Source organism: Phoca vitulina, unplaced genomic scaffold (genome assembly GCF_004348235.1).
Source record: "Phoca vitulina isolate PV1807 unplaced genomic scaffold, GSC_HSeal_1.0 scaffold5, whole genome shotgun sequence".
NCBI lineage: Eukaryota > Metazoa > Chordata > Mammalia > Carnivora > Phocidae > Phoca > Phoca vitulina.
Window position 1 is genome coordinate 53,416,771 of NW_022589708.1, and position 25,905 is coordinate 53,442,675.

At 42.8% G+C, this 25,905-nt stretch overlaps 1 protein-coding gene across 13 annotated transcripts in view; it reads right to left on the reverse strand.

Annotated features, from left to right (window-relative positions):
• Positions 1-25,905, reverse strand: part of ENOX1 (ecto-NOX disulfide-thiol exchanger 1) — a 550,829-nt gene that overhangs the window by 117,160 nt on the left and 407,764 nt on the right. For all 13 annotated transcript variants that reach the window (XM_032402958.1, XM_032402955.1, XM_032402957.1 and 10 more), the window contains 2 exons: positions 14,168-14,274; positions 9,987-10,104 (listed from right to left, as the gene is read on the reverse strand). In XM_032402958.1, coding sequence (XP_032258849.1) covers positions 9,987-10,104; positions 14,168-14,274 — 225 coding nt within the window. The remainder of the gene's footprint in view (positions 1-9,986; positions 10,105-14,167; positions 14,275-25,905) is intronic.

Sequence of the window (25,905 nt, forward strand, 5' to 3'; positions counted from 1 at the left end):
TGGTTGTACGAGATGATTTCTAAGGGCCTCTTCCACATCTGAAGAGACTCATCATTGCCACTCCCTGTGGGTGCAAATTCAACATGGCTGCCTGGTTTAGAACTTGAATTATTTCTTGACTCTTAATTTAATAGTTATGCAAATATGATCAGCCCTTGGAATAGGAAATTGTAAGACAATATGGTCTGGAAATTAAATGTGGAAATTTCCTCATGTAAAGCAAAAGAAGGCAATTCAATAAAGTTCCATCATCTGTTACTGGTTACTGTTTGTTACTACTTTTAATTTTCCTGTATAGTTGGAAATGGTTAGGTATTCCCCAACCAATGTGAATTTCATCACAGTTTCTCTTAGGTAATTTTAAAATTAATATTTATTGTAGTTTAATTATTAAAATAATACAGGTATATTTTGCGGAAATTTTTGAGATGCACAGAGAAGAAAACAAAAATCACCTGTAGTTACACCATCTAGAAATAATCACTCTGAATATTCTGACCTATATCCTTACTTATTTTCCCCTAACATACAAATTGTGAATACAACACATATATAAACCACTTGGAATGATCCATACATTGATTTGTAACTGATTTTTATCACTTAGCAATATACTGAGAACCTCTCATGCCATGATATAGTCTGCCAGAGTAAGATTTTTCTCAAGGCTGCTTATGGATATGTAATTAATTAACCCATATCCCAGTGTTAGATATTGATGTGTTTCTAAAGTAATTCTGATAACTGAAAATTTAGATAACTGCATCAAGTGGCAATGATGCATGTCCCTCAAATGGAAAGCAAAGGCCTCTGGGACACAGCAGCTTTGGAAGCTATAGTGGGCTCATTAAAGAACCTCCAACACCCTACCTGAAGCACCACAATGAATACACTCCATCTTGCAACTTCTGCTCCAGAGGTGTTTCTTCCTATTTCTCTGCTACTGCTGGGAAATCCAAAATAAAATTTCCTTTCTTAACCACTTCCCAGAAGGCTGCACACATTGTGTCCTGGAACTGGAGAGGAGTGGCTGAGCCCTTAGTCCCTCCCTGGTATCAAGGACATTCACCCAAGGAAAAGAGAAGAGTCTCTAAGCTATTTAGACATGGGAGAGCTTACTGGAATAATAATTTGAAAACTGCTATAAACTTCAAAGTCTAGGGGCTTCTAAGTATCATATCATGCAGGTGGAATTTCCAAGAAAGGGATGAGAGTAATTACTTCTTTCAGTTACTTTTTTCATTAGCTATGAGGCCCTCAACTGTGTATGGCTTCCTGGAATTCTATAGGATGTCCTCTTGTCCTGGCTTGCTGTATTCATACAGTAGACCTAGCATCATCAGGTCTTTGATTAACGAAGCTTGTGGGCAACAGTGTTAACGAGTCAAGATATAATAACTATGTCACCAACTGTGTTTTGATGAACAAAGCAATATGAAAACATAGGAGAATTAGGACAAAGATGTTCATAAACAGTACATCAGTGCTAAGAAGTTGGTAACAGCATTATGTTTTAATATAGTCTGGTATTGATTCTTTTGGCCAATGTCCCACTTTAATAGTGTTATAGTCACACTTTAAGATTTTAGATGGAGAGGTATAGAAGAAAAATCAATAGATACTATCTTTCCACTACCAACCAGTCCCATATCTATAGCCTCTCTGCCACACTCACATTTAAGGGACCTAAAAGATGCTTTGGGGATGGCTGGCCCAGTTATCAGGCTTTTAATAACCTCAAGTATCCACTCTGACCACCTCAAAGATTATAGCTTCGACTCACAAAGATTCATGCAAAGGAGCCTATGATCCAGAAAAGATACCCACTCATTTTCTCTATATTTTCTATTTCATTGACATAAAAAAAGGAAGCTTTAAAAAAAAATTCACTGTTACAGAAGGAGAGCTGTCTGAAAATAAAATCATGTAGAATTATTGTTTCTGAGACTTAAAAAATATATAGATAAGTACTTCTATAGTTAAGCTGTGCAGGAGAAAAAAAGATTAAAAAACGAAACCATCTTTTGTAGTATTATAATAGTTTTCTTCTTTCATTCTTCTTAATCATTAGATTTTCCAAAATGACCAAGTATAATTTTTATATGAAAAACAGATTTTCGGGGCATCTGGGTGGCTCAGTTGTTAAGCGTCTGCCTTCAGCTCAGGTCATGATCCCAGGGTCCTGGGATCGAGCCCCGCATCAGCTCCCTGCTCAGCCGGAAGCCTGCTTCTCTCTCCCACTCCACCTGCTTGTGTTCCCTCTCTCACTGTCTCTCTCTGTCAAATAATAAATAAATAAAAATATTTAAAAAAATTTTTAAAAAACCAAAAAAACAGATTTTATTTTTAAAATGTTACATGCTGCTGGAGGGCAATGAGCTGATCTACTAAAAGTGTTTTCTATAAGCACCAACTAGGATCAGTTGATTCTAAGGGACACTTGACAAATTGTCAGTGTTGAAAAGGATAATCCCCGTTTCACTATCAGAAATTCCTATTTATTATTTACAAACTAAAAAAGGAACAATTAGGAATAAATACTACTAAGGAATTCTTTCTTATGTTTAGAAAGAAAAAAAAAAAACAACTTACAAACTTACCCAGATTCTGTCATCTAAACTCCCTTGAAAATATTCTGATTTTTTCCAGAAGTTGTGCAAACCGCACTTAAATTCCAACAACACTGTGTTAATTTTGCTCAAATGCAAGCTGAAAACATATTTTAACATCCTGTCAGGATGAGTTACTAAGAGTGTCGATAAAATGACACTAAAATAAATGTAAATTTAGATTGCGGTTACAAGTGGCTGCCTGACTCTGGGAAGATGTTAGGTTGCTATAGTATTTTCCATAGCAACTTTGCATCTTATTACATAAATATTCCCTCATTGTCCTTACAAGCCTACTAAGGAAACAGGATTAAATCTACTCTCCTATGGAATGATCCTGCATCAGACCTTATCAGAATGAAATGCCCAGAAAACATAATAAACCGCAATCTAGACGGCGGTGCTTTGGCAGGTGAGAGGCGTCAGTGCTGCGGGCTGGGCCTGAGCGGCTGTGTGGTGACCTTGGGCTGCACGCTGGCTATTCGTCTACGCCCTGCCCAGGTCCCGGGCTCTGCAGTTCTCCCTGTGTGAAGATGGGCTGTGAACTTCCTCACTTTTCTCCTCTGCCTGCCAACTGCCCATCAGCCCAAGCCCTTCACCAGGCCCAGGGGCTTGAGTCACTAGGCAAGAAGCCAGAGCTTAACAGAGCCGCAGCCTGCTCCCCAAATGCAGCTAGACCCTGTGCGGGGCTGTCACACAGGAAACCATTAGGAGAACCACCCCCAGCTCCGAGCTAGCATGCACCAGGTGTAGACTCTTTGAGATCCTCAGCGAGGGTTCTACTGGGTTTTGCGGGCATGCAGCGCAGTTGCATGGTTAGAGTATCGGGCAAAATCTGTGGTCTCCAAGACACAACACAATTTCAGCAGAACAAATCAATTTTACACAAAACACACGGTTAGGGAGCATTTGTGCCTATGTGAGAGATGTCAGGAATATGACATTGCCAGGTACTACATACAAATCAGATTATAAGGGGGCTAAGCTTAAAGAGAGCTTATGCTTCAAATGTGACTTTACAAAACACACATACGGTCTTGTTGGACAGGAGTGCTTCTATTACAAAGGAATCCTAGGCTTGAGGATCAATTTAATAGCATCTGTCTCTTGCATTTAAAAGGTAAGGCAATTTACAAAAAAAAAAAAATATTTCTACACTCTTCAAAATCATGTCCTTTATGAAAAGGGACCTGTAACTGCACATGAAATCAGGGAACTGAAAAATCTATCTGAAATAAACATTTGTTTGATTTCCTTTGGTAAGATTAGCAAGATTTAAAAGGGAAGGGGGTTGGGGGGTGGGAAGCCAAAGCCTAGGTATCTTGAGAATGAAGTTCTATTTTAAGAGTTCAAGAATGAAGCAGGCTGCTCAGCCCACATCATAAGATTTATTTCATCATCTTTCAGCCATATTAGTTTTAATTAATCACATTTCTTTTTTGGCACTTGGATTCCCAGAAGACATTCTGTTGTGGTTCAAAATAAAAGGCTCGTCTTTAATACAGTGGTAGCTGATGGACACACGCCGCTGCTCTTTCTCTCCTTTGGGTTGTCATCACATGTGAAAACAGAAGTCTGCTAACAGATTATCCTTCCACGCTCCTCTCACCACTGGTGCCCCTGCCTTGGGGTCTGCTGGTGCGGGGAGCTCAGCACGGCTGTGGCCTCACCGAGTCATCTCACTTTTCACATCTGAGCACTCTTTTCCCTCTGCCGAGTTCCAAGCAACTCCAGAGTAAGCCTGCTTAGATCACATGCCATGTTTCCTAAAGGCTTCTACCAGCTGTGGGTGACATGGCCCCCTTGAGTGGGCCCCCATGAGTCGGCAACAGGACCCGGCTCTGGTGTCCAATGGCTCCTTCCTTCTGTGCCCAGGCTGGTGCCTGGGGCAGCAGTAATCCTCTTCTCATGCTTGTGACAAATTGTAATCTGTTGGGCATCCTTTATGTCTTTCAAAAACACTCTTGTATAGGAAATAAACTAAAGCAGAAAAACAATGGCAGTCCCAGTGCTCAAAGAGATCAAGGGGAGGGGCGCCTGAGTGGTTCAGTCGGTTGAGCTTCTGATTCTTGGTTTTGGCTCAGGTTATATCTCAGTGGGGAGGCTGATTCTCTCCCTCTCCCTCTGCCCATAGCCCCCCCCCTTTATAATAAATAAATAAATAAATAAATAAATAAATAAATAAATACTTTTTTTATTTTTCAAGATTCATTTGAGTGTGAGAGAGAGAGCCCGCGAGAGCGCACAGCAAGGGGAGGGGCAGAGGGAGAGGCAGACTCCCCACTAAGCAGGGAGCCCTATGTGGGGCTGGATCCCAGGACTCTGAGATCATGACCTGAGCCAAAGGCAGATACTTAACCGACAAAGCCACTCAGGTACCCCAATAAATAAATAAATCCTTAAAAAAAAAACAAAGAGGGGCGCCTGGGTGGCTCAGTCGTTAAGCGTCTGCCTTCAGCTCAGGTCATGATCCCAGGGTCCTGGGATCGAGCCCCGCACTGGGCTCCCTGCTCAGCGGGAAGCCTGCTTCTCCCTCTCCCACTCCCCCTGCTTGTGTTCCCTCTCTTGCTGTGCCTCTCTCTGTCAAATAAATTAAAAAAATCTTTAAAAAAACACAAAAAACAAAGAGATCAAGGATATAGTCGGAGAGAGCGTTAATTATTATTACTATTTTTTTTTAACCTCAAGCTTTCGGCCACATGTAGAATTATTCAGAAAACTGAATACTGCTAATTCCAACTGAACTTGATTGGAATCAGTTAGCTGAAAGATTTGGGAAATCCTTGCTGGACGTCTTATTGAAATTAGAAAAATAAATCTGTACCTACATGTGGTAAGTTTCCATGGCAAATCAACAACCAAGAAAACACTTTTCATAATTAAAAGAGTATGTGCTCCTATAAAGAGCTCAGAGTTTAAATGAGGTGTAATCAAAATCCAAGAACATTTGTTTGTGCGTTGTGAAATGTTTTAAGGGTGGTCTATTACGAAAAGATATTTTAGTTTTACTCTTCTAAAATTTGCGTTCAATGTACAATCTATACTCACCATATACTGGATAAGGTGCATACGCTGGATAGTGATATTCATTTTGGTTTATATTGAATTTAAAGCAATGGCTTTAGAACATATTTGGCATTAGGCTTTTAGGCATTTCGGCACTGTACTTTTATTGACTTAAAGTGTATATTTCTTCTCTTCAAAAAGTATCTCACACTCTTGAGGGCAGGACAGACTGTCTAGCCCTCTCCATATCTTCTGGGCTCACAGTGCCTTGAGCACAAGAAGGGCTTGACAAATGTTTGTTGATAATTAGAACGATGCTGAGCGTCAGCTCTCTGGGCCCTAGCCTATTCAGCACATGGCACTGGATTCTGAATGGGTAAGAGTTTTGCACATTTTGGAGAAATGGATCATCCTTGTTTGAACAAGCTTCTTAATGCTTGCCATTTAAATTTAGAGCAAATGTTCTCAGGGTTACACCCTTCCCATCAACTTATGGGACAAAGGCATCAAAAAGAAGAAGGGGAGGGGCGCCTGGGTGGCTCAGTCGGTTGGGCGGCTGCCTTCGGCTCGGGTCGTGGTCCCGGGGTCCTGGGATCGAGCCCCGCGTTGGGCTCCCTGCTCAGCAGGGAGCCTGCTTCTCCCTCTCCCTCTGCCTGCCGCTCTGCCTGCTTGTGCTCTCTATCTCTCTGTCAAATAAATAAAAAAAAAAAAAAAAAAGAAGAAGGGGAATATGCAATTGAAGTCAACAAAATTCACTTACTCAGTGAAAGGCCCAGGGCCAAGTGCTGGAGGGTGACTAAGGCAAGCAGAGTTCACAGTGACTGAGCACGTGCTATGTGCTCGACACCGTAAGTACATTTGGGAGGTCTCTACCCGCATGGACTCCACAGTACACCTGATCGGGCTCAGCCACCCACACGAGGCCTTACACTCTGCACAGACTTCCTCTTTTCCTCCCTTTTCCCCCTGTGCACTCCTGCCCACCCCCACTGCCAACCTGGAGGAGGGAGGGGAAGAAGGAGCAATAGATCTGGTTTTTAAAGTTGGGCTTAATTCCAGTAAGAGGCAGACTTTGCAGCAATAAATTTGAATTTTTATCAAAAATTATCTTCATAGGTTTTGGAGCAGGATGCCAATCTTCTTGAATGAATGCTTCGATAAATCTGTCTTGATTTTCAAATTTATTAACAAAACTCATTTTCATTTTTATCAGCATCTTAGTTTTGCTCCAGCAAACTCCGTTTCCCCTTTAAGAGTCAACTGATAAGGAACAGTGAGCTGCCTGCCCAGAATTAGATGGTGGTGATGACAGTAGTGGGGAACTCTCTAGCCAAAGACACATTGCGGAGTTATTACGTGTGGTAAAAGGCAAAAGTACAATGAAATCTTCTTCATAACCAGAAAAGCAGAGATATGCTAAAAGACACGGATTTAAAAATAAATAAATAAATAAACCCAAGCTATCACATAAGTCCTCACAAAAAAATCCTGTCCTTTCTAGAAACCAAAGTCGACTCTCTCCGCCTCCCCCTCAGAAATAAAACCCATGCAGGTTGGTCTCTGCTCTAGGAGGAAGTGAAGAGCAAGGGAGGCCATGGTGGACCCGCCTCACGCATCCTGCAAGGAGGTGGCTTTGCCACAGTCCTCTAGGGCAGGAGGCTCCACGAAGGATGTTCTCCCCTGGAATTCCCAAGAAGTCTTGGGTCACCCACTGACCGGGAGCTTGGAGGCCAAAGCTCACTGTTTGAGCAGAAAGGAGGAGGGCAAGGGATTCTTTAAAGAATAGAGGCGTTTACTTCCAGGTCAGCCCTTGGCAATTGCCGCCAGTGAATCAGAGCACTAGGTTTTGAGATGTCTGCTCCTGGGTGATGGACAGATGCCAATTTGCACCTAAAATGAATGCGGAGTCGCCTGATGATACCGCTGAAAGGTGTGTTTCCCTCAGGCTGCAGGGCCTCAATCCCTCCCCTTCCAGCAGCCGTTTGCAGGGATCCAGCGGGAGCTTGGTCAAGGCACCAGATGGGAATTCTTGTGGTCAGGTGATGTCCCTGAATATGTTGGGCTGAAAGAAAAACAGCTGCCAGCCTTTTGGCGGGATCTTCAGGGCCCAGAGGAATAAAAAAGGTTAGCTGCTTTCCCTCCCCTTTAATTGGTCCTGAGCTTTCCCCCATAAACCACACGTTGCGTTCTCTGGTCCATCTCATTTTTGAAAAGCACGAAAAAGATTCTGAACTCCCAGGAACCTGGCATTTGAACTCCAGTTCTTCCATCTCTTCCCCGGCACTCGGTATAGAACATGCTCCGTGCTGTGTTCATTCATGCCGCTGACCAAGCAACAAGCCTGGAGAACTCAAAGTTCAGCTCCTGCTTAGGCTCTTACCAGATGCCTGGGGGGAAAACCAACAGAGATCTGGGAAGCAGGCTCTCAGTGAAGCTTCCAGAGAGGATCTCGTGTCCCTGCTGAGCTGAGTTCTTCTGCAGCAGAGCTCAGGGGCTGATCCTGGGGGTGTGTGCTTGCTGCCATGGTCTGTAAGACTTCCCATTGGAGCTGACTGTTCTGAGTCATTCTTATTCTTGTCTTCTTCCGAGCAGACTATGAAATTATACACATTCCTTACTTGGGAAATTGATAACTTGTTTAAAAAGAAATGTCACCCCCAAATTAAAAAAAAAAAAAAAGCCACGGGTTCAAATAAGAATTTCTGAGGGATTCAGTTCTTTTCTTCTACACCTACCTTATAAGAATGTTAAAGATCCAAGTTTCATGTAAACTTGCCCCTCATCTAGAAACTTCAGAAATGATGAAAGCTTTCTTGAGGGGAAAAAACAATTATTTATTTATCAGAAGATCTCATTATATTTAAGATATTCACATTAAAACTCGCTCTTTTCTTTTGATAAATGAAGGTTTGCCGAATAGAGATTGCTGTCCTCAAATAAGCAAGTCCAAGTCCAATAATCAAGCAGCCCTGAGAAATCTCATATCCACTTAATCAGAGACATACATTGACACATAAATGCTAGGTTCATTTTTCAGACAAAGGATGTATGGCTTCAAAAAATAGTGCCATGGTGCCTGCTTTTATGCTAAGCTTCTAAAAGATTTAAATGAGTGGAATTTGAGGATGAAAGGGAAATTTTCTAAGGCATTGGTCCTGAAACTTTAACATGCATCAGAATTTCCGGGAGGATTTAAATCACAGATTGCTGAATCTCACACCCCCAACACCTCTGCCTCCCCTAGAGTTTCTGATTCCTTAGGTATTGAGTAGGACCCGAGGATTCACATTTCTAAGTTCCTAGGTGATGCTGATGTTGCCGGACTGGGGACCACACTTTTAAGAACCACTACTCTAATGAAATTAAAGTCCCTTATGTATCTGCCTGATGCAGAGCATTTTCTTGTGATCCTCATTTACGCCCCTGGCCCTCACTAAACCCTGGAGAAACAGAGCGCTCTGACCACTTTGCAATCTTGCTGACCTGAGCATGTTGGGATCTTGATTTTGGCTTCTACAAACACATCAGCAAAGATCCTCTGTTCCTGTTCTTGATTTTGTTAAAGAGCCTGAGATGGGTATTTTAGTCATGGGTACATAAGAGGAGACAGGTCAAATCTACGCAATCCCTCTGATTTTCTTTTTTGGAAATGGTGGCAACCGTGGTCCTTCCCAGGCCCCTTAGACAACACTCTTCTCAGACAAGCAGTCTCCTTGGTGTCTCCCACATCTGAGTGAGCATTTATCTTGCCTGCAATACTGAGAGATTTACATCTAATTTGAGGAGAGAGATTTTAATCAGCCTCTCGGGTCAGGCAGAGTACATAAAGCAAGGTTCTCTCTCAGCTTCTCTCCTTTTTACAACTCAAGGAGTGATACTCCTTTCTTGGTACCAAACTGGGCCACCCCTTTGATTACGGGTTAGGTAACGTTTATTGGAAAAATGTTCTAATTCTCCAGCACGTTGGCTCAGAGGCTAGAAAGCTTCTTCCGCGATTAAACAATTCCCACGTAAGAAGCACACTGACTGAAACCAAATTTTATGTGTATTTCAGCATCAGCGGTGGCTGCCACGCTCTGGAAAAGGATTTTTATGGGAATAGGCAAATATCCCTGAGAAAAGTACAACAGCCCTTGTACTTTTACAGATCTACAGATGGAGAAACAACTGGAGCAATTTAAATCATCATGTTCCTAAGAAGGAGTTTAAAGTTCTATTAATAAAAGGCAGAGTCAGTCAAAGATGAAAGTTTAGTGTAACTCAAATAAAAGTGAGTTACGTGGCCATTCCCAATACCTACACCCCATCTGAGATCCGGAAGAGCATGATGGTGCCTCATAGTGGTGCGCGTGTGGCAGTCGTCAGCATTACCTGATTCATCGACTCGCATTTTTTTAGTAGGGCTGTCACAATTCTCATCATCTGACATTTCCATTTCTTCTTCGCGGCGGATGCCCATGAGCTGCTCACTTTGAGCGTTCCGGAGCTCCTGAAAGCAGAAGATAGGAGGATGTCAGAGTCACAGACACACGTCAACATACCTTTTCCCAGTGGTCTTTCGGTGTATCGTGACTGACATATGAACGCTTAGAATCTGAATTGTTTCCCTCCCAGACACTGCCCCGCGTAATCTGGAATGAAGTTCTGAGGGGTGTAGGGAGTGGAAAGACCCAGGGATAAATCCCGGCTCACCAATGACTAGTCAGGGGGTCTTCAGCAAATTATTCCATCTCTTGAGTCTCAATTTCCTCATTTGCCAAAAAAGGGGATAATAACATCACCTAGTAGGATTCCACAGAAATGCCTCCTGCCTCCTCCACACAAGGAGGGACTCCCAGCTAATGATAAGAAATCTGCACGATGGCATTTATAAAAGGCCTTGTCGACCACTGACCCACTGTGTAAATTCAGGAATGTTTCTTCATCTCTCTTAACCTTGATTTACTCATTGGAATACTGTGATAATAATAGTTTTGAGGATCAAATAAGTTAATGCATGCAAAGCTCCTTAGCATTATGCTGGACACTTGGTTTGCTAAGTTGATAACATGGACCATAAGAATTCTTCATGCAAAAGAGTGCCCCTGCAGGGCGCCTGGGTGGCTCAGTCGGTTAAGGTCGAGCATCTGCCTTCAGCTCAGGTCATGATCCCACGGTCCTGGGATTGAGCCAGCATGGGCTCCCTGCTCAGCGGGGGCGTCTGCTTCTAACTTTCCCTCTGCCCCTCCCCCCACTCATGATTTCTCTCTAATAAATGAATAACATCTTAAAAAAAATAGTGCCCTTACATTGTGTGTGTGCACCCATGCGTGATCATATGCACACACCATTCAGACATCCAAATGGCAAAATGCAAAAGATGCTGGAGGACAAAATAAAACCGATGCTTCTTTTTGGCGTTTCACATCATCATGTAGTGTTTAGTGTTTTTGTTGTGATGGCTGTTTTGACATCACTGAAAGATCGTAGGATCATATCTTACTTTGTCTACTTATTAGAGGAGTGACTGCAGTCAAAGAGTCTATGTGAAAACTCACTGTAAAAAGTAACGAGTCACAATAAATTTTTTACTCCCTTGGCTAAAAATCAGGACAGTCTAATTATTCATGGTAAGTAATTATATTATTTTGTATTAAACTGAATATTGTGTGTGAATCCTTATCAATTCTGTTCTCTCACATGTACTGTCCTCAACAAAACAAAGAGGGGAAGGACTACATTATTCTTTTTCTCCCTACTGAAATTGAAGTCTCTAAATAAAAGCCAAAGAGTTAAAATAATTTTGCTTTATAATCTCTGAATAACAATAAAACTAAATTATAACACCTAATGTATTAATGGCATGATTTTAAGCATAGTTCTAGTGCCCATTTGATGGATGTGCATATTTCATGGTGCTATAGGTTCTCTGAACTCTCCTCTCTCCTTAGCTCACAGATTTTAACTGTAGTGGGACCAAAAGAAAATTCTGTATTGCTAGCAGTATTTGCATGGTCAACTTTGAACCCTGGGAATGAGCACTGCAGAGGACAGGGAAAGGGGAGGGAGGGCAGAGGGTCAAGGTCCCTGGGAGAGGGACACCCAACACAGGGAGTCTTGAGAGGCCACCGAGGTGAGGGCAACGCCTCCTCACTTGGCCACGCCAGCCAGTGGAAAGAGGTGCCGATTCCGCCGTAAATAACACCAGTGGCTCTTGGAGGCGGATGTCATGTGTGATTAGTGGGGATGCTTTTAGGTTGTGTACAGCTAATTTTTCTACTGACAAAGAACCCCGTTCCCAAAGAGGTGGCCTGAAAATACTAGAAACAAGGAAAAGTCAGGTGGAAAGAATAAAGGAGGCTGAAAGGGTCTGTTGTTGAGTCCCCACAACGAATGACAAACTGTCATACTGCAACTATTCAGTGGGGAAGAGTGTTGGAAAGAAAAAAAAAATTGGAGGGGAAAAAAAAAGCCGAGGGTGTTTCCACAGGGTGCCTCTGGTTCAGCAGTAAATCGCTCGTACACTCTCATAAATCTGTAAAGGTGTTGCAGATAATTAACAGATGCTGTACATGGGAACGCAGAAAAAAATCAAGCCAATTATCAAGCTTATACGCAACAGAGAAATCATCCACAATGTTAAATTACCAACTGGTATTTAATCAATTAAGCGACATGTAGGAGAGAAAATCAAAGGTAATTTAGAATTCTATTTCCTAGACTATCAAAAGAGGTGGTAGGAGTGGCAAAGAGGCACAAAGCCCCTTTGCAGGAGCACCTTTCAAGACCGCATGCATCCGTTTCTACTGCGCCGTGTGTGCACTGAGCAAAGCAAGCAGGCTTCCTTGGAACAAAGCAGGATGTTTGCATGCCCTGCTCAACAGCGGGGACCACAGCCCCTGTTCCTCCGTTCCTTCAGGGGATGCAGGGCTAGGGGCAGGGGACCAGGCAGGTGGGAAGCGTGATTTAGATCAATAATGGATATTTTCTAACACTCACATACTAATGGCATCCTTTTTATGCCCAGATCATTAGCATAATGCCACTTGCATTTCCCTTAACATTTCTTTTAATCATGTTTGGTGTTTATGTGAAGGGAAAAAAAAATTAGATAAACAATTCATAGACCCATCGTTCCCAAATCTGAATCACAGTTTATGGATTTCAATTTGTGTTTTCATAACCCTCGATTTGTATATTTCATCCTAAATGAGGACTCTCTCTCCTCCCAAAAATCAACCTTGACTCAGGGTCTCGATTCAGTGTCTGAGAGAGCAGCAGGTGAGCACCCTTTGTTTTTCTGGTCCCTGAAAAATTAAAGAGAAATCTCACTTCCTCCTTACTCATAATCCTGAGCACAGGAACAGAACTACATCAGTCACCAGCCACCTTCTTAAGTATTTGTGAACAAAATTAAAAAATGTCCTTCTTAACAATAAATTGCACTAGCATTTTAAGTGTCCCATTATTGTGAAGTCATTCAGTATTTGCTATAGTAAGAGTGATAATAAAGAATTCATTTGGTATTCATGTGGATGTTACATCTAGTGCCATTGGTATTCAGCTGTAATTTAGCATTAGTTAATGGGCACTTAAAATGCTACCCAAATGATTGATATTATAGTACTTTGTGGTTCCTCAAACTCCATATAAAACACTTATTTTACAAGTGTAAGCCCAAATCGTTAAACAAACAAACCTTACCTTCTATAAGTTTGGGGATTTTGAAAGAGGGGAATATCATTTAGAGAACTTTAATATTAACATGCTAGAGATGGAAAGGCATCCAAATGGAAAACATTCTCTCATTTAAAAAAAAAAAAAAACGAATAAGCAAACAAAGATAGTATACTTACTTTTAAATGACAGGTTCAAAGCGTACACTACACTGTGGAGTTAAAAATAACAGCTGTACGACCAATGACTAATGACACATTCTGGTCTTTCTAGGTGGCAAGGAAGGTCAAGTTCTGGCCTCTTTCCTTGGGGGTGGATACTCACACTTCACACACGCATTGCTGCAGAAGGGTGGACCCTGGCTAGCCTGGACATTTGTGCCCCCGGGGAAAGACGCTCTGGAGACAGCTGTTACCTACCCGGCTGGCTAGCACAGGGGACTAAGGCATTGTTTACGATGGGAAGGCAGAGAAGAAAGGCATACTTGCCATTTCTAGCCCAAAGAGCAAACCATCATCATCACGTTGCAGAACACTGGAAAAAAAAAAAAACCCCTCCGTATTTATTTAAAAAGCCAGTTTTCTATTTTACATTACACTTTTCTTCAGAATAGGCAGGCAAAGTGTCTTGGCTTATTTCCGAGCTCTTTGCTATGAATGGGAGAGATGCTTTTCTGCCTTTGCAGGGGTAGAAAAGCACTCTGTTTTCTAAGCATTAAGTCAGCTGCTCTTTTGGATAAGGCACAAATCTGAGCTGCATTTGGAGCTGACAGCGCGACAGGACAATGGCACAGCAGCTGCCCGCTGTAACAAAAACCTGAAACGTCTGCAGCCACACTACTCTCTGCCAATCCAGCTGTGTGATGGCGGTTAAAAAGTAATAATAAAATCACCAACCTCAGAATGCTTTCGCCAAATGTCTATGTTCTTGCGCTGAGCTTTCGAGAAATGGTCCCAAGCTTTTTGTCTGGTAGAAGCGTTGAAAACGGCCACAATCTGCTCAACTTTGGTGAACAAGGAAGTCAAACAAGACAAGTAATTTATGTTGTGATCACTATAGGGAAGCAAAGCAAAGACACTAGGAGTCTATGGATGATGTCACAGTAGAAATAACATCATCAATATCCATCCAATTTGTGCCTTTTTGTACTTACATTTTAGCAAGGTTGGGGAGGTCTCCCTTCAAGTCTGTCTCCATAACTTTAGGTTAAAACAAATTCTAGATACGATTGGAAAGAGTTCATGGGCATCTGCTTCCAAGCATTCTGCAGCTCTTATTTAAAAACGTGACGTGGTATGTCTATATACCTAGATCTATAGATATAGATCTGGTGTTGGCATACAGATCCAGACATACGGATAAAGTAATGCCTGGGTTGGGGGCTTACAGGTGAAGCCGGGGTGGAGTGGCTGAATGAGGAAGAGCCAAACACGTATCTTTTTCTTTTTTGGTCTCCATCTCAAGGATTCAATTGCGCCCTCTGAAGATATTACTATGTCCAAGTTCCAAGCTGGGGCAATGAGTAGTTGCTTCATATTGCCCCTCAATCTCAAGAGCCATTTTTACTCCTCGGCTCCTTTCTCCTTCCTGCCCCTCCCCCTCCCAGCCCCTGCACCCAGTGCAGTCAGCCCTCCAGCCTCCACTTCAAGACAGACCAAGGCTCACCCAACCAGCTGCACAGGCATGCAGACGGAATTTCACCACCACGTGGCGCCCCCTGTAGTTCATCACGACCACATACCATGCTGTTCTGCCACTGTCACTTTCATAAGGCTGCCCTCCCAAACCTTTTGAAGTCCTAACTCTCTCACTTTGACTTCATTTAATACTTTTGTACATTTAGTATATTTAGTACACTCCCAGGCAGAGTGCTACTGGAATGATAAAATGTTGTGGGGCTGTGAACAAAGCTATATAAAGGGATGAGCTCTTAGGAGTGGATATTAGGGGTGGGGCCAACCAACTGCGGATCCAATCTTGCTTAATCAGTTATTTATCTAATAAGCATGGGATTAAGGAAATTATAGCACTGAATTAACCATATGATTAAACCTGAATTTTTGAATAGTCAGAAAGGCACAGTTAGAATTAGCTTCTCATGGATGCTAATACTCTATCTAACATAAGTTCTTCTTAAGTGATTCCCAAGGCTCTATTATAAAAAAAGGGCATCAAAGCTCTTCCAAATCTTCCAGGTGTCCAAAGTATGGCAAAGAGTAACAGAATAATCCCCACAGAAGAACAACTGGTGCCTGGTGCCTGGTGCCACACCTGGTGCCTGGTGCCACAATTTTAAAAAGTAGCCCACAAAATAAACAAGTGTGTGATGGAGCAGAGGAGGAGAGTAGATGCTGTTCACTTACCATATCTTATAAGGCTAATGAGCAACCACTTCCCAATCAATGCACAATTTTCACAGAGGCTTTGATGTTTATTCTTTTCTACCTTGAGAGAATCCCAACTCCAAACCTCCTTATTTATCAAACTTTATCAGCAGGTCACACGATGAACTGGTTGCACTCAATTTGTAACAGAAGGACGTGCTATCACCTTCACCCTCACTCCCCACACGTACATGTGGCTCCCTTCCCCAACCTCGTCTGGAGGAAGTCACACGTTGTGCTGCTCTAAGTGCTGACGTTCACCTGACCACCAGCTCCCAGGCCTCTGCTGGGCTCCACGGCAGCATAGCGGGTGGAAGAGGGCTGGTTTGACCCCCCGCCCAGACTTCCAGTTGTTTTGTCTGCATGCAGGCTGGGTTCATGGAGGACTTTAAGCTACCTTCTGCATGGGCAACCCAGAGCAGTCAGCCAGATATGCAGTGGTGAAATCCACGGTCAGGTGAGATTATCTGGCAGGGGTGGTAATCATGAGACTGTTAAAGAGTAACAGACCCCACCGCCTTAAGTGTAGAGCTTTTTAACAGACATCATTTAGAAGAGTGAGAACTGTGGTATCCACAGGGGAAGGGGCAGTAAAGATTGAGGCCGAGTATTTGGGTGGTGATAGTCAAAATGCTGCCATCAATCAAGAAAGGCTGTTAATAAAGGGGATACACTAGAGAGAAAATTCCCTGTTCATATGTGTGTGTGGAGTAGGGGGAAGGTAAGAGAGGCCAGTAATACCTATGGAAGCATACAGAAGGGAAAGCACTTAGAAGAAAGACCCAATGGCCAAATACCACACAAGTTCAAGGGTAAACATAGATCCTCTAATATCTACTCAAGCCATATACCACTGCAGATGTTTCCTGTCTGAGGCAAGGTGCCTCGTTATTTAGAACATGTTGTCACCAGATCCCAGGGCATACTTTCAATTCAACCACCCATCCATCCATCCATCCTTTTGTACAGCGAACATCTGAGATCCTCTAATTACCAAGCACTCGAATGACTGCTAGAAATATAATTAAGACAGTGCTTGTCCTTGATGAGATCACAGTCTCTAGGGAGAAAGAAAGATAAGCAGTTAATTATCCTATGCAAAAGAAGTATGGATGAGGGTATGGGAACACAGTAACTAACTCAGTAGGTAGAGTCAGGAAACACCCCCCCAAAGAAGGCATCATTGTTGCTAGGTCTTAAATGATGAATCAGTGCTTGCTCCCCAGTTCAAAGGGTGGTATGGAGTCATGAAAGGACATTGAGGGTTGGGGCAAATGCTGGGTGAGGATGGATCAGGAAGGACAGTGGATCCTAAGCCACTGGTGAACTTTATATTGTAGCCCTAGGACACACATCTGAGTAGGATTTGTTTGGGAGAAATGATGAAGGCTTGAGTTAAAACAGAGCACAGAAATAGAGGCAGGAGCAAGGAGTCACTTGATGGAGCAAGTTGAGAGTACAGGTGGCTGACCTATTATGAGGAAGAAGAAGGGGAGGCAAGGATGGCTCAGGCTTGGGAAGTACATCAGAGACTACGAGGACAAGCCCAGGAGGAGGTCTGAGAGAGAAGGTAAGGAATTTGCTTTTGAACATGCTGAATGTGACATGCCTGAAGGTCATCTAGAGAGAGCTGAAACACATACTGGGGTTCAGAAAGAAGTCAAGACTCAAAAGAGACAGGCCTTAAATTTTCTGGACTATTCTCAATTTCAGGCAATTGTGTTCTTTTCAGTACGGTTACGAATTAAAAACAAAACTAAATGTGGCTAACTTTATACTTCTTAGTAAGTTTTATACTTTCTCCACACATATTAACAAATAATGAAGAACCCCCCAAAAACCAAAAACTGTGGAACTCAGCTTAGGTTTAAAAAATACTCTCACAGTGTTTCCAAGGCCCAGTTTACTTCTCTCATGTCTGCACAGACTGCCCCCAACCAGCCATTTGTCTTGCAAATGAAAGTTCTTGGGCACATAAAAGGACTCAGAAAGAGTGCTTGGATCAGCAGAAATTCATCATCATTAGGGAAAAACCACCTCAAAGAGTATGCCTTAATGAATGTGATTCAAAGACAGCAGATTTTCAAAATCATAAATCAGGACAACTGCTGGTGGTGATATCATAAATAAAGACCATTCATTTTTTTTTTTTGTAAGATTTTAAAAGAGAGCGTGCGCATGAGTGGACAGGGCAGAGGGAGAGGGAGAGAATATCTGAGGCAGGCTCCAGACTCGGGGCTCAATCTCATGACCCTGAGATCAGGACCCTGAGATCAGGACCTGATCTGAAACCAAACGTCGAAGCTCAACTGACTGCACCAACCAGGGGCCCCAGCATACACTCTTCATTGTCTCCAGCAAGGAACACCAAAGAGCAAGTCCATGAATTTGACCACCACTCACTACTTCTGGTATATAATTCACACTACTTGTCCTATACACAATAAAACTACAAGTGGTTACTAGCTAAATTGAATGTTTAAAATTCTACCTAAGGGGCACCTGGGTGGCTCAGTCGGTTAAGTGTCTGCCTTTGGCTCAGGTCATGATCCCAGGGTCCTGGGTCTGGCTCCGTGCTCAGCTCCATGCTCAGCGGGGAGTCTGCTTTTCCCTCTCCCTCTGGGCTCTCCCTCTCTCTCAAACGAATAAAATAAGTAAAATTCTACCTAAAAGCTCAGAGAAGAGAGAGTGAACAAGATGGTATTGGCATTTGTTCAAAAAAGCAGCAATTCAGATCAACCCCAACCCGTGCCGGGAGCACCCCTAGTGGGCTAGAGACTACTAGCTCCAAGGCCCCACTTGAGCCTGGATCAGCTGTACACTTAAGTATTTTTGAAGTACTATCAATAGAAAGAGATCAGTCAGAAAATTTAAATCTACCTTCACACACCTTGCAAATTTCCCCCAGCCCACTGCCAACTTCTACGTTTTAAATGTTTTGCCTAAATTAGGTTATTTGAGAATCATGAAAAAATTAAAAGTGACTTTTCACCAGTATGTTTGAATGTCAGTCTTAGATGTCATACTAGAGTCGCTAACATATATCCAGCAGGTATAAGTGAACCTAAGGGAAGGATAATAGAGCTTTGATGAAATTGCTAATCACTCTTTGCAGCTATAAGCCCCCTGTTAAAAGATAAACTGAGGTCTATTAAAAATTTGAAGAGTTTATTTGAGCAAAAATCGGTGGAATCAGGCAGTGCCTAACTGGAAGTGGTGAGGGGCGCTCCCCTGCCTGGCAGGAGCTAGAAACAGGCTTTTCTAGAGAAAAGGCAGAAGCAACAAGGAAATCATGGATTGGTCACCGCTTCAAGTCTAGTTGGCTGCTTGTGATTGGTTGTCCTTAGGTTTTGATTTTGTAACTTTTAGGCATTCATAGGCTTGGATTTGGTTTGCTTATGTACGCCACCACCACATTAGGGCCACTCTGTCTGGGGTTTTCCTTGTTTAATTAACTGAATATCCTACTAGTGATTATTCATTCTCTTGTCCGTGTGTATGTAAAGAGACCCACATAATACACACACGTGTATGTATATAGTCTTCAGAATTTTTTTTTAAAGATTTTATTTATTTATTTGACAGAGAGAGACACAGAGAGAGAGGGAACACAAGCAGGGGGAGTGGGAGAGGGAGAAGCAGGCTTTCTATAGAGCAGGGAGCCCGATGCGGGGCTCGATCCCAAGACCCCGGGATCATGACTTGAGCCGAAGGCAGACGCTTAATGACTGAGCCACACAGGCGCCCCCAGAATTTTTTTTAAAAAATCCATAAGACTAAGTAATTTAATTTTTTTTTTTTTTTAGTACTTTCCTCCACCTCAAAATGTTTGGACATCTGCTGAGTTCAGAACATACTTCTCACTTGAGGGAAAACTTTATAAATTATCTTTAGAAGCACTTAATCTTCAGTCTAAGGAAAGGAAAGCTCAGAAGAGGACATCCATTTACCCGGAAAAAGGCCACATTGAAACAAGCTCTCTGGGGGATGCCTGGGTGGCTAAGTCAGCTAAGCGTCTGCCTTCGGCTCAGGTCATGATCCCGGGGTCCTGGGATCGAGTCCCGCATCGGGCTCCCTGCTCAGTGGGGAGCCTGCTTCTCCCTCTGCTTGTCGCTCCCTCTACTTGTGCTCTCTCTCTCTCTGGCACATAAATAAATAAAATAAAAATAAATAAAATAAGCTCTCTAGGAAGGAGCAGAGCATCAAGCATAAAGCCTCAGATTTCGGGGCTGCACACGACTCCTGAACTCTGAGCTCTGGGCAGAAAAGCCTTGGAAGCAAGAGGAAGGTTATGCTCCTCTGAAGAACACAAACCCAGACCTTTCTCTTCCTTGTCCTCCCGTGTTCCTCCTCAGAGTCCCTGCACTTCCTGTATCTTGTGCTCCAGCTAAATAGCTGCAAAAGAGCCTTCAATCCCTTTAGTGGTGCAAATATCTGGAGAAACTAAGTCCTTACAGGCAGAAGGCTTAACTAAATAAAGCATCTCAAGCAAATCTTCTAAGCTCAATTTTTGTTTTTAATGTTATTTGGGCTCATCATAGAGCCGAGGTCTATAGGGTTCCGAGGAAATTTGGTTTTCCTTTAAGGGATAACATTTTTCCACAACCTCTATGAATAGCTCAGAAAAGATGTTCAAAGAAAGGCACATAACTAATGAAACAGTTGACCTCTCCTCCCTGGCTTGTTACTGTTGCTTTTAAATCCTAAAAGCTAGGGTAGAATTGATGAGTCTTGGCTCTGGACTGAAGAATTATAACGGAGGAAATGCAGTAAGTGATTCAGGCTCTCAGGACACCCAGAGGAGCAAGACAAAGCCAGAGGGAGGAGCAGTTAGTGTTGGGCACGGACAGGGGAAGCTGTGAGAAGAGATTCCCAGAGAGATCCCTGCCTACTCACTCTGGGTCCTGAGCACCGAGGAGCCTGCCAGTCGGCCTGGCAGGAAGCCCAGGACATAGAGAATTAACACGGTCAGACCCATACATTAGGGAGGCATGGACTGGAATTTCAAGTTGAGGAGGAAAAAGGGCACTCTGGGGTTTTCTCTGGAGATGAGTGAAAAAGACCACTGCTGCATGACGCTGTGAATCCATTACAGCCCCGTTAAACCTGAGGCCACGACACCATGGGCAGGCGTCACGTTTCTTAACTTCCTGGCTAGATGAGGCCAGATAGTTGCTTCTTTTATGGGGATGGGGATGGAGACAGGAAGAAAGAGAAACATGGTGATCAAATTATAAAAAAGAAAGAGATAGGATGTTTGTAGCCAATTTCGAGTAAGCAGGGAATGGTGATATGATTCAAATAAATGGTAAGATATTAGGCGGATAGTGACTTAAGCTTTGTAAAAATCCTGATACATTTCAGGAGCTGTAGATTCCCTTATTAATGCATCTATTCAAACATTTTGAGAAGTATCAAAACAAAAATCTATGAGAAGATTACAGTTTTAATGGTTCCTTACAATATACAGCTTTTATTAGGCTTTTAAAATCCAGTAAATCCCCCTGCCTAGATTATCCCTATTGACTAAATAAAAGTAATAGATGTATATAAGGAAAAAGGGATGAAACAAAATGTAAAAGGCTACCTTCCCATCCTGGCTCCCTCCCATCCAGTTTTTCTCTTTAACGGTAACCACTTTTAACAGATTCTAGCATCTCCATCCAGAGAAAAACCTTATGCATAAAGTATAGACCGTGTCTATTTTTCTATGTACAACCTTTCTTTCTTTACACACAAGTGCTAATATTATATACACTGTGCTCAAACTTGTTCTTTTCCACTTAACGTATCTTGGAAATCTACTGATAGGCGAAAGGCACACTTCATTTCATTGTGCTTCCCTTCATTACACTTCACAGATAATTGTGTTTTTTTTACAAATTGAAGGCTTGTGGCAACTCTGTGTCCAGCAAGTCTACCAACATCATTTTTCCAACAGCATTTGTTCATTGCATGTCTCTGTGCCGTATTTTGGTAATTCTTGCAGTATTTCAAACTTTTCATCACTATTGTATGTGTTATGATGATACTGATCAGGGAGCTTTAATGTTACTACTGTAATTGTTTTGGGGGGCTGCAAACCATTTCCACGTAAGATGGCAAACTTAATCAATAAATGTGTGTGTTCTGACTGCTTCACTGATTGGCTGTTCCCCCATCTCTCTCCCTCTCCTGGGGTCTCCCTAGTTCCTGAGACCCAACAACATTGAAATTAGGCCAGTTACTAACCCTACAATGGCCTCTAAGTGTTTATGTGAAAGGAAGAGTCAATCAATGTGTCAAACTTCATTGCTGTCTTATATTGGGAAATTGCCACAACCACCCCAGCCTTCAGCGAGAACCAACCTGATCAGCCAGCAGCCATCAACGAGGCAAGACCCTCCGTCAGCAAAAAGACTATAACTCGCTGAAAACTCAGATGGTTAGCGTTTGTAGCCACAAAGTATTTTTATTTTTATTTTATTGTTTTAGAGAGGGAGAGAGAGGAGCTTAAGCAGGCTCCTTGCCCATTGAAGAGCCCGACATGGGCTCTTCAATCTTACGACCCTGAGATCATGAGCTGAGCCAAAATCAAGAGTCAGATGCTGAACCGATTGAGCCACCCAGGTACCCCAGCCACAAAGTATTTTTTAATCAAGGAATGTACGTTGTTTTTTTACACGTAATGCTGTTGCACACTTAATAGACTACAACAGTGTAAATATACCTTTTACATGCACTGGGAAACCAAAAAATTCATTGGACTCACTTTATTGTGATATTCACTTTATGAGCTCGCAGTATCTTTGGGGTATTCCTGTATTAATAAGGCTGCAATGAACATCCTCAGACATATCTTTTGACATTTTTATATAAGTGTCTTTATAAGAAATTCTTAGCAGTGGAACAGATAAAAGAGTTTCTGAATTTTTAATTTTTGAGAGCTATTGCCAAATTGCGCTCCAATTTCATGCCCACTAAGTATTTTTCAGATTAACTGGAAGTTGGTACCTTTTGATGCCCTTCCCACCCATTTCCTGTACCCCTACCCTCTGCCTCTGGCAACCACCAATCCAGTGGACTGTTTTCACAAGCTTTCCAGGTCATTCCAATGGTGAAGCTTGAGAACCTCTCATTTAAAACATTATCTCATTTAAATTTCCCAACAACCCTCTGGGGCTGGTGCTTCCGTAATGCTCATTTCACAGATAAAGAAACAGATTCACAGAGAGGTAGAATTACTTGTCCAAGGTCATATACTTAGCAAGTGGTGAAATTGGGAATGGAACTGTATCCGCTCAACTTCAAATAACATATATCTGACCCTGGAACAATGCGAGGGTGAGGGACACTGACCCCCACCCCCACCCCCGTCAAACATTGCATACAGCTTTTGACTCCCCCAAAACTTAATAGCCTCCCATTTACAGCTTACAAAACAGCTGATTAACACATAGTATGTATGTTATATGTATTACATACTCTATTCTTACAATAAAGGAGGCTAGAGAAAATGTTAAGAAAATCATGAGAGAAAATACATTTACAGTACTACTGTACTGTATTGAGAAAATCTGTGGACCAGCACAGTTCAAACCCATGTTGTTCAAGGGTCAACTGTATTTATAAACATTTGTATATGGATTTATACTATGGGCCAAAGTCTCATGAGCACTGCAGAATGTATCATGCCAGGCACTGTCCTAGGCGCTGGGGCTAGGGTGATCCAAAGATGCTGCTGATTCTTGCAGCCCTGGGGGGAGACAGCCACAGACAGGACTGAGACACAGGAGGAGAAGAAGCCTGCAGAGAGCACCAAAGGAGGCAGGAAAGGCTTGAAGGACCCCTGGGCCAAAACTTTAAGACATGTAGAATTTTCTAAAAGGAAGAAGCTAAATAGTTGAGATTGTTATGGGGCAGGAAGCTGACTGACCCCTCTCCAAAAGTATACCGAGGAATCTGAAAGGCAGTGAAGAAGAAACAGTGTCTGCAAAAGGGCCCCTACTTCTTGTGTGTCTACCAGACTGGAACTGGCTTCCCTCCGTGTGTGCCCTCAGCACACAGTCATCTAAAATCCACTCCGCCCTACTTTTGTTCATCACTGTTGTTGGATAATAAACCTCAGCAGGGCAAACCTGAGGAGGTGGGGCCCGGCTGAGGGAGTGCTTTTAGGAATAGACACTGTGGGGCTGCATGTGAGTATGAGCCAGGAAGGAGAGCGAGGAAGCCCTTGTTGTGGGTAAAGTCTTAGCTCCACCACCAAGCAACCGTGTGGCCTGAAGAAAGCCTCTATGTTTGAGGCCCAAAGGAAAGGGGGATGGACGAGCCATTTCTAAATATCCACCCCAGCTCTGTGATCCTACAGAAGACGGGTCAGCAAGCTTTTTCCGCAAAGAAACAGGAAATAGTTTTGGTTTTGCTGGTCATACAACTACCCTGCTAGAGAAAGTGTCTACAAACCTAAGCAGTTTATGTCCTTAAATAAAAGTGGCTACTTTTTCATGATCCTCCCTGGGCACAGTTTTCCTTTGCTTGAGCACAGACACCAACTTGTACTTCCTTTCTCGGTTGCACAGAAGAGTCCAGAATACATCATCTCTGCGTTAAAATAACTATACCGACACCTCACTTTTCCTCAGATCTAGTTTGAAAGTGACTTGGCTTTAAAAAGTTTTTGTGAAAAAAAAATGTTTGCACGCGGATTCTTTCCAAAGTAGCTCGGAGACGACTTCCTCATAGCCTGTCCCCTCTTCTATATCCCCCCCCACCTCCTCCTTACCACTTGGCAGCGGCTTCTATTGCAGTCCCTACAAGTGGGCTCACATAAAGATAGCAGGGTTTCATCTCTAGCTCCCAAAAGTTCTATCTTTTCTGAATTGCCGTGCTCTTCACTCAACACATACTATGTTAGCTCTTGAAATCTAGCCTTCTACAATTCCTTATTATTCCAGAGTGTAAGGCTTAATTTCTCTCTCTCATTTTGCTATCAGTAAGACATTTTTTTTTCATGTTATTATCGTAGTGGTATTATTTGGCTCAGTACATATATTTTCAGTGAGACTGAAAGGAGAGAGACCAAAAAAGGCTCAACTCACATCTGGCAGGCTTCCAGTATCCTCTCCCATTGCTTTTGGTATCCTGTGAAATAGGAGGTTCTCTGCTCATTCTTGATTTGAAAGTTTTTATAAAAAATATTTTCTCTGGACATTTATTCCCTGAGAGCAAATAGGTATTTTTTTTTAATGAAAATAATGCTTCCAGAACTTAAAACACTGGCAAATATAACCATCAGTATGATTTGGAGGAGAAACAGAAAACCTGCCGAGTTGCTAAAGCAGTTAAGGGGAATTTTTTTCCCATGGATGAACGATAGCAATGACGACCACAGACACGGAAAACATTTTAACACTTCATAAAATTCCTTTCCGACAGCAGGAACATAGAAGCCAAATTTCCCTTGGCAGAAAATAAAAAAAAAAATATTTAGCTGAGATGTTCTTAAGAAGTAAATGGTTTCAGAAAGAGCTTTTCAGGCAGAAGAAATGTGGATGATGACACCCATCTGCCTGAAAGGGGGGGTCACGGTCCACAGGAAGATCAGAGACCCCTCATCTGTCACTCCAGCGCTCTGCGCACTACTGGGTGCTTAACAGGGGCCCAATAAATATTTGTGGATGAATTTCATCATTTGTTCAAACACCTGAGGCTTTTACGATTTTAGTCAAGAAAACAGATGAGGACGTGACAGAGGAGACCGGTTAGGGAAGGCACAGTCTCCCCAACAGGAACCCTGACCTGTCTACAGTGTGCAGCACCCCGGAAGGGTGCCGCGCACACACTCTCAGGGTTCAAATGTGGCTTGAAATTTGCAGTGCTGTCCTGCAGACACGACCTCCAGAGCGAGGCAGAAACGGGGCACATGCCTGGGAGGATACCAGCTCCACTGTTCTGTGATCAGCTAAGGAGCTCTCGGCATCCCGGCTGGGTCCTGGTAGAGAGGCTGGCTCTGTTTCACATACTCAGAAAAAAAAGGATCAGAGTCATTGACATGATAAGGACTGCAGAATTTTTGGAATGGCAATGGGCTTTAGGGGCGGGGTTGGGGTGGGGGGTGGCTGTCTGGTCAAACCCTTCCACTACCGAATAGATGGGGAAACTGAGACTCGGGATGCTCAGCAGACTGTCCTAAAGTCACCTGGCTAACTGATGGTCGAGCCAGGATTAGAACCAGGATCTCTTCAGGCCCAGTCAACGGCCTCTCCTCTGTT